Source organism: Columba livia, chromosome 17 (genome assembly GCF_036013475.1).
Source record: "Columba livia isolate bColLiv1 breed racing homer chromosome 17, bColLiv1.pat.W.v2, whole genome shotgun sequence".
Classification (NCBI taxonomy): Eukaryota; Metazoa; Chordata; class Aves; order Columbiformes; family Columbidae; genus Columba; species Columba livia.
Window position 1 is genome coordinate 7180572 of NC_088618.1, and position 9872 is coordinate 7190443.

Consider the following 9872-nt stretch of genomic DNA (forward strand, 5'->3'; position numbering starts at 1 on the left):
TCACTGAAGTCCTTAAAATAGTTTAGGTAAGAAAAACATCTTTGGATACAAATCATACTAAAATCATACTAAATCATACTAAAAGGAGCCACAGTTTTTCCTTAAAGCCGTTTGCTTTAGCTTGCTGTGTCCAGATGCTGCTGAACTAACTCAGAGGTTCTTAGCACTGAAAGCCACAGTATGTAGTGCAATTGAGGCAGGTGAAGAGAACTATTATCTCTAGAAAAATCATAGAATCATTTAGGTTGGAGAAGAACCTTTAAGATCTTAGAGTCCAACTGTAACATTTCATTAGGTAATGTTATGTTTTCCGGAATCACACTTACTGACAACTGAGCTGCATTGTCTAACACTGAAGTTATGCAATCTAAGAGAAGGTGGGATGTTCTCAGAACTCAGGGTCTTTGCGTGACCACACCACGGTTTAAATCACAGCAGTCAGTTGTCCGAGGCATTAGAGCCCAGACTTCACTGGAATTGTCATTGCTCTAACACAAAGCCCTATGAGAAATATAAAGATGAAAAAAGGTTTTGGTAGAAATAAATTCAGGTGAGCTACAACTGAATCACTCTGGGTTCTTGCAACGTTAATAAGAATTGTTTCTTCCTTCATTATGCCGTTTGATTTATTCATATAAGTAAATTAACCTAATCATTATATATAACATTATTGATATGTTCCTTCATAATGCTTAGACTTAATGCTTGTTTACTCTCCTACTGTGACAAATTAGACCACCCACTCACATGCTTGTATTTATTATTCAAGGAACACACATGGAGAGCTAAAAGCCTCTGATAATACAACTGCAATATTTTGTTGCCTTTCCAGGCAATAATCTTGATAGCTAAATAGTTTAGTTCCCCCTAATAAAACCAGAAGGAATATAACAGCAATATAGTGAATCCTAAATAATCAGCTGAGGAAAAAAAGAATAAAGGAGATTCTCTAATGCAATTTTTCCAAATTAAAGAGTACCACTGATCATCACCACCACGAACCAATAGCAGATACTGTGTATTTCAAACATTCTTTATCTCCTAGTGTTTAGCAAAAGTGTTTGTATGAAAGCTAAAAGATAAAGACTACATTGCTAAAAAGCTAACCCTGGCCTTCAAGTTCAAAGAGCTTTTTATCTGGCAGAAGATGCTCATAACATGTGGCTTGAGCCCACAAACACGTCTAGGGAGAAAAATGAGTCAGAGCCTCTGTTCTTCATGCGTGTTACTCAGAAATGTTTGCATACCCTAATAGGATTTTTTTTTTTCTATTAAGTGGTTAAAAAAAGTTATTAATAAATTTTTCCACATACATAATAACTAACATCCATTATCCAGTCCCACCACACTGAGGTTGCTTGAGTCCCTGATGCCCCACTGAGCTGATCTGCACCCAGAATTTGGTATCTGAGTCCAATCCATCATCAGTTTCATGTATATATGCACTGGTTAGTTCATTAACAGACACAGCAGCCTTAGAGCTTAACGACACAAATGAAGAATTAATAAACACATGTACATCTTCATCTGATTAAGTTCTTGTGCTATGACAAGCAAGCATGGATTTGTACCAACACCAGTGCTTAAAGAATTTTCAGCCAGTGTTTCAACAGCTGCATTTCAGAGGTCTATCTAACATCAAAAGAATGGCGCAAATCGATACCCCTGGAAATTCAGGTCTGTCTCTGCCTTGAGTAACATATCACAACAAAAAGATCTTCAGGACACAAAACCCTGCCTGTGGAAAAAGAGAAAAAACGGAGATGCTCGGGAAAGGGGAACGAAGCCCACCACCACACAAAAGACACCAATCTCATGCACACTACTTGATTTGATTCCAAGACAAAGATTTTACTAAAACGGCCCAGGATAAAAAAGAAAAACACAAAAGCAATTCCATACAAATGTATCTGAGTATTTTTGAATGGACAGGGCTTCAGATACTGCCTGACAACAGTTGCTCAATTATGTGTTACTTTTAGTACATGCAAGACTTGGCAGCAGCCAGGAACGTATGTCTGGGACAGTCCTCAAAAGTTTACTAACACTTCAACACGCACAGGCCGAGTTACAATATGGAGACATCCTAAAATACTTCATTTTGCATGTAATTATTCACAGATAAAAGAGGGAGCAGAATTAAGTTTGAAATACAGTAATAGACTAAAGCAATTTGCTTCTTCCATTCAGTAACAAGTTCTAAAATGAACATCTCAGTTGATGTCCTGCTGCCAAAATGATGTTTCAACAACAACTGTGTTACCAGGAAAGTCTTAGATCACCAAGCAATTTGTAGCTCTACATTGGAAGTATCATGTGAAAACAAACATACAGCTTCCAAAACAACCTTTGCATACATCCATTTCTCAACATGCAGGAAAAGTAAATGCCGGCATTAAGAGTCCTTTTTTTTATTATGAAAGCATTTAAAAAATATTCACAACACCAGTGACAACCAAGTTCATCACAGAAGCCAACTTCTGTCTTGTGTTTGCCTGCGAGCGCCAAGCTATAATCAGATGCCCAAATGATGAATGATGGGCTTATACTTGTACCAGTTCAAGGGCTGAAACAGTATAAGATCCTGAAAGGATTTACCAGTTGTTCACATCAAATGCATTAGAAAAAGCAACAAGAAATCGAGTCACATTAAGTCAAGAGCGGAACTCAGTGTCAAAACGTGTTCTGATTTAAGATACTGTTAGACAAAACATTTGCATTTTATTCCGAAATCCTCCATTAAGAGCACCACAGCAGTAATGAGCATTTTGAAACGTCGAGAATAGCACAGCCAAGCCAAGAAGGATAAAGACATAGACACATACTCCCACTGTTATATACCCTTCTGCTTCTAACAGCTTCATTGAGCTCCGTCAAAAATAGCAATGGGAGAATAAGGAAAAGAGTTTCAAAATAAGTGAATCAATAAATCTTGACATCCAATAGCAATCCTTTCACCTTCCTAAAAAGCAGCTTATTCAAAGCTCATTTTGGAGCCGTTTTGTGGCATCTCTCTCAAAATACCACCAGCACCTCTGCAGGGAAGCTGCCGTTACCCCAGCATAGGAAGGGTTAGCAAGCTGCATAACTCAAGTTGATATAAAAGGAGAGGAAACAGAAAGCTAAAGCACTACACCACTCACATATTAATATAACTACAGGAGATCTGCAAGCCAACCGCCAGAGCTCAATTTTGCTTTTAAGGGAGAAAGGAATGAGAGAAGAGGAAACAGGGAGGGGAGGAAAAAGTTTCCCCCTCCCTCCTTAAAGCAAATCTCAATTTGATCATTAGATCCTCAGCCTTTTAGGGACAGTTACATAAAGATATGTAGAATCCATAATGCTTAGAATATGATTCCTTCCACTTCATACGGCTCTGCCAGATAAGCCCCAAAACACAAGAGACTCATGGAAAAGGCCAGCTCTGCCTCCTGAACCAGAGGAGACTTCGGGCAGAGAAAACAGGCTGGATTCACGGCTGTCGGCGGCAGGGCTGCTGTGGCTGGAGATGCATTTCTCTCCCGTACACCAGCCCTGCTTGCACAGAGCGCGGGGCTGCGGTTAATTGGCATCTTTGATGTCCCCAGCCGGCAGCTGCAGGAGCCTGATAGGGTTTGGGTGCCATGAAATGGTGGATCTGACTGTCAGACACATTTTACGATACGGAGAGATAAGAAGCCTCTGCAAAGCAAAGCCGGGAAGGGCTGGCAGGAGGCGGGCGGGGAGCAGGACCGGCAGCGGCAGGGCCTGGGGGAGCTGACAGCCCCGCCGCCTCCCCCCGCCCGGGCCCCCTCCGCCAGAGCGGTACTTACGTGAAAACAAAAAATAAAGTAGTCGAACCCACTAATAAGGCAGCTGCTGTGGAGACAGGGATGTATTTAGTAGGTTTAAACCTCTTGCCAGTGCTGCTGGGCATCCTGTAGTTTACACATCACTATGTAAATCCAACCCGAGAGGAGGGAGCCGGGAGGATGCGGGGACCCTCCGGCGCGGGGAGAGCGGGACCCGGGCGGCAGGGCGGGACGGGAGAGGGCCGGGCAGCAGCAGCTGACCTCCAGCACAGGAAATCCCACCCACACCGCCCGCCCCGCTCGGCTGATGTCAACCAGCCCCTTAAGGTAGCGCTGCGGGGAGAGCGGGGCGCGGAGCGGCGGGCGGGGCCGGGCGGAGCTCCCGGGGGCGGCGGGACCGACCCGACCGCGGCAGCGGCCCCGGCGGACAGGGCGGACCGATCCTGTCCTTCTTACCGGGGAAAAAAAACCCAAACCACACTACTTCCTGAGCTCTACAATAATGGGTCATTAGCGCTTTTTTCACAGTTCGCTCTACAACAGCGCTCCAGAGCTTGCTTGCAAAATCTGGGCACTGCAAGTGCTGCAGCCCCCGCGGAACGCGGTCGGGCCGCCCGGGAGGGTCCTTCGGAGCCGGGGATGCAGGCGCAGGGCCTGCAGCACATACAGAACCGGGCCGGTCGGACACAAATTGTGCACCGCTAGCTCCGTGAATAAACACGGCATTTCATTCAACTAAACCCCGATTCACAGTATTAAGAGAACTGCTGCAGTCTGCCGAATTTAACTAGTTCTAAGATGAATAACTGAGTGCACACATCACTGGAATTACACTGCGCTCTGTTCTTTTTAAATCCATCCTTTAGCATCAGCAGGCAGAAATAAGAGGTAATTTAAGGTAACATCAGCTAGTTCACCAGATGAGCTTTCAGAGGAGCACTGGGTGAAGTGCTGCTCTGTTCCAGTTCAGGGGGCAGCACCCAGCAGCTCCTCCCAGTCTGAACTAAACCCTCGGAGGGCGGGTTCAAGGCCATGTGGAAGTTCAGGAATCAACCAGGAGCTGCAGTTCGCTCCCTCACTCCTGCCTTCTTTCCCAGCTAATCCCCTATTTGATTTGCAGCCGCCAACATGCATATTAATTAACCACTGTGTAAGACAGCAAAGCCACATCTCTGCAGCTTCTGTTGGATGTTCTGAAAAGTAAGCTTGCCTTAGAAGGCATATACTCTAGTTCTGTTCTGAAAAGGCATCATTTCCCATTTAAGAGACTAGGTGAGCTCCACAGCCCTAGAGGTATTAAAAACAGAACAAGTAAAACCCAGCAAAAAAGCAAGTAAGGCTCCTTAGCTTTGCAGTTTGCAATAAAATCGCGAGCATCAGCTTTAATATAAGCAAATCCAGCAAGTTCCAGCCTGAAGGCATATGGTTATGTGAAATCCCAGCTTTTGCTAACAACTGCTACCCTCCAAACAGAGGGGAAGGGAAAAAAAATGAGAGAATATTCTCTAACCCTCCGAGAACAACTTAGAAAGTGTTAGATTTTATCAAAAAGGGCCTAAAGGCAACTTGAAATGAACTCCAGTTCTTAGGCTTTTGAGGAAGAGTAACAACCACTAAATTTTTTAAGGCTTGGGGGACACTGAATGTTTCCTATGCTTCCTACTCCCTGTGATGCCAGCTTATTGAAATAAATGATTCTTAAAGTCCTTGTAACTAATCTAAAGGTCAACAACTTTACACAGAACCAATCTCCGTGTACTGATCTGGAAGCCTTCAGCACATCTACATTAGCATTATTGAGTTGGATCAAAAGTGCACTTTGGGTGCAAATCTCTCAACCACCATCACTTACCATGGCTTGATGCATATTGCTGAGTGGTCTTGAAGTACGTAATGGATTCCTTTTCAACAAAACTAAGCCGGCAGATCAGTTTTAGGAGCACATGTAACACATGCAGTTCATGAGTTAGCTTGGCACCCTGGTCTGTGCTGCACAGTCATCCTGTGGATCAAGATAGTTTTGCTGTGCACCAGTGCAGTCATGCAGAACCAGCATTTCCATGGTACAAGGCTACAGCGTTACATGGAATTGTTCTGAGATTTTTTTCCTGCTGCACATTGCAGATTACCTGTCAGAAAGCAGGAAATTTCTGTAATCTGCTGTCCAACCATTCGCCCAGTTCACCTCATTTCCTTCCCACCAACAGTCGAGTTCTCAAGAACAGTCTGTTTTCAAGACAGCATGCAGCACTGCTGTGCAACACACAGTCTCACTAGTAACAGGCAAGTATGAGATGACTTTGCCATTCAAACAGTAAGGATGTCTGAGGAGGACTTGCCTAAAGCAGAGCAGGCATCTCAGAGTTGCTCTCCCGAACACCTTTATTTCAAGAACTGTAGTGTCTGGATTCACACTACCTGATCAGTGTGCCAGAAGATTTCAGCACTACTGAGATAAACAGCAATGGCGGCATGAGTTAGGAAAAGGTTTAATGACTACCCGAACTAATACAGCTACAAAGAACAATCTAAAAATGATCTGGCAGAGTATAGCTAGTAATTGCATGTCTTTTTGCAAGATTTTACTCTGAGGTTTTACCCCAAAAAAAGGCCAACCACAGAAGCTGTGTTCGAGTCCCTTGCCAGGCTACCATTTGCAGAGCTGGTAAGATCAAAGGAGACTCAGAGCAAGCATCAAGAAATCTTGATTGCCATGCAATTTTAATGCAAAATCATGGCACTAATGTTACCTGGAAATCTTAGCTGCATGATTTAGAAAATTCTTTTAATTTGCACACGTGGGAATCGTGAAAATCCCTGGAATATTTTATTGGTCACTGGGCAGTTTACCTCCTAGGTTGTATTAGCTGTTGTCGTTAAACAATGACCAGAATAAATAATTCTACTCTTCCTACTGGATTTTCTTACTACAATAAATGCACTTGCCAGCCCACGTAGTACCAGTGACCTACAAACTGTTCGGGGTCCCTGAAGGATCAGCAGCTGGGTGTTCAGTAAAAGCTGGTTTTCCCTGCAACTTGCAGTGCTCACACAGAACATCTGGATTACACGCAGCACAGTCCTGGCAAAAAGTCCAGGCAAGGCAAGGCAGTTCTGGGTACAAGCCAGGCCTACTAAGTTTCCCACTGGAACTTTAATATGACAATTTTCATTTAGTTGTTCAAGTATGTTACTAGATATATCAAGAAATTATTGCCTAATAATGACTTTTCAGTAGCTAAAGAGATATCCCACATAATTTCCTAGATTCTTCCAAAAGTTATTTTTCACGGATAGCATTTGTTTAGAACAGAATTCATGTAATGTATTTCCTAACTGCAGTGATGGGGCATGTCAAGTTGCATTTATTATGATTACTTTACCTACAGACTAATTCCTAAACTACTCCCACAAGGTAGTACTTACATTAAAATAATGTAGGCCTCAATAGTTTTGAAGATTCACCAACCATCCTGTTGAAAACCATTAATAAAGTGTAATTCTCCTCCTCTAGGACAGAATATCACTCTAAGTGATGCTACTAAAACTCAGAAAGCCAACAGTGATTCATGTACCAACAAACAAGATATTAAAACTGATAAGCACTACTTATAGGAAGCAATGTAACTTTAATTATATCTAGTAGAATAGTCTTGAGAAATATCCTCCAAAGAATTCAAAATATTCAGTCATTTTAATGTCTAATCCATCTTTTTTGATATTTACATAACTACTGCTTTTATGGAGAAACAGCATTAGAAAACTATACATTACGTACTTGAAATGAGGACAGCCAGCACAACACGAACAGGCGAGAACTTGTGACACCATCAGCTTCTCTGTTAACTCCTAAGTAAATTGCACATCTTGATACAACAGTTAATATCCACAATATGAATCAGCTGATGTAAATTTGTAGAGTCAAGCCTGACAAACAAGAACAAGCTGAACTTCTCAAGCTTGAAACTTGAAAATAAGTTTAAGACTCTGAAGTTCATTAAGTACTTGGAGTAGTCAGATACTTTCCACAAAAAGTTTGGTGTATATAGCAGCTAATCCAGAATTGTGCTAGCACCTAGTTTGTAATTAAAACATTTGTAATTATATTGGTTAATAACATAAGAGACAAACTACACCCCACAAACCCTAGCTTCACTGTTAATACTTTAAACAAGTATTTCTACAAACGTAGTTTATTTAAGGATCCAACCTAAGTTGCAATTTCACTAGGATACTGTAGCAAATGAGTGACACAAGTCTTTCAAATATGAACATGTCTCAAAGTCAGTGGTTAATATCTAATGCGACCAAAGTGGACAAAGAAATTCCATACTTAAATTTACATATTGGAAATATACACCATTGATCATAAATTTGATGCATAGCTGTAGATACTAATAACTGTTCAACTCTTAAATATAAGTAGGGAGTTTTTTGCTGCTGTGCTTGTCAGTTTTCACAACTTTAAGAATTATTACCTTATCATATAATTGTACAAGCTGCTTACTTGAGAGGGCACCTTGTTTTCACATGAACTAGGGTCTGAGAATTCACTTGCATGCACAATCCACTCTACGGCTACTTCAAACTATTCTTCATCGAGCAAACTAATTCTGGTCTGTTGCAGCTAGTTTTTGTTATCTCCTGACTCTGCAAATGATGCATTGGTAGAGATTTAGTTCAGGTTAGCAAAAGACCGGTAATTCCTCTTATTGCTATTTTAAAGAGTAATTCTAGCTAAATCTGATTAGGAAGACCTTTCAAGTAAATCCTAAATAAATTATCATAAAATCAAAAATTTTAAAAAATCCTTTATATAAACATCATTTCACTAAACTAGGTCAAGTTTATACATAGACAAGACCTCAGCCGTTTAAGAACACTTTGAAATCCATTTGGCTAATCAAAATTAAGACACTAGCTTGCCATAGACAGCTTAGAAAATACAGCTTGCTAGAAACAAGCTGGAGCAGCCCGAACAGACAGGTGTAGAGGACACACAGATGCACTGGGAACAGAAGGGCATAAAAGACAGGTACACAGACTTAATCGGAGGGCAGTTTGGGTTTGTTTTAAATAATCACACTGCTGTTTAAGTACTCGGCATTGAAAGCTGATGGCAACCTGTACAGTTGACAAAAAGTAGTAGTTTATAGTGTTATCTCCCACACAGTTTCCATTTCTACACAAATAGTTGCAATTCATTAATAAGGTATCAGATTGCTTTCTGAACTCTGAATCAGACACTCTTGTCTTTAAAGTTTTTAGTAACATTAAACTTCTTTTGTTCGGTTATTCTAAGGAAAGCATCAAGAGGTGAAGCACACAAGGCACAGCATTTCTGTTGCGGGAAGCTGGAGTTCGGTGTCACTGGTCATTAGCCGTAACACACAGCATCTGCCTTCTGGACCTGGCAGATTCCCCACCTGGGAAATCCACACTCCCAACTGGTACAGTTGGTCTGGGCTGCAGATGCCCCTTTCACGGGCACAGGAGTGCTGCTCAGGCTGCGGCTGCTTTCTGAACCAAATACCTGGCCACACGTCTACACCAACACCAGGTGAGAAAAGAGAAGGTACAGCTGCAAACCTCCGCCACCCTCCACCTGTGCGCAGTTCTTGCCATCATGAAGGTGTATGTACAAATTAATCCCTCATTTTTCAGCTCAATCCTTCAAGGGCTTAAATTAAACAAGGTCCAAGATATTCAGTAACAGAATCGGAAGAACTATTCAGACTCAATTTTTTGCCCTTTACATAGTTATTTCTCGAGCATGTTGCATCAAACAAAGATTCACAACGTTCTCATGGCTGCATAGAGTTGAGATGACTTTTAATTTTCTGAGTTCTTGGTATCACAGAGAACTTGTGTTTGATACAAGCTACCTTATTACACAGGAAAAAAACCTAATCGTTTACAGTGTTAAAATACCGCAAACTGGGTGTCTGCAATTTATGAACATACAGTATTAGTTACACAATCTTACTCCTGGAGAAAAAACCCAAACTATTAGTGTAGTTTTCAAAATAATTAACATGGTATTTAGGGAGAATTATTTTGAATTCACATAAAAAAAAAAAA

At 41.5% G+C, this 9872-nt stretch overlaps 1 protein-coding gene across 4 annotated transcripts in view; it reads right to left on the reverse strand.

Annotated features, from left to right (window-relative positions):
• The window catches only part of ZDHHC8 (zinc finger DHHC-type palmitoyltransferase 8), a 100834-nt gene extending 96760 nt beyond the window's left edge, over nucleotides 1-4074 (reverse strand). For 2 of the 4 annotated variants that reach the window (XM_065033048.1, XM_065033050.1), the window contains exon 1: nucleotides 3813-4051. Coding sequence is in view for 2 of the 4 variants with exons in the window: in XM_065033052.1 (XP_064889124.1) it covers nucleotides 3813-3916 (104 nt within the window). In the remaining 2 variants the exon portion in view is untranslated. Of the gene's footprint in view, nucleotides 1-3812 lie in introns of all 4 variants that reach the window. The other 2 variants (XM_065033052.1, XM_065033047.1) reach the window with 2 other exon arrangements.
• Between the last annotated feature and the right edge of the window lie 5798 nt (nucleotides 4075-9872).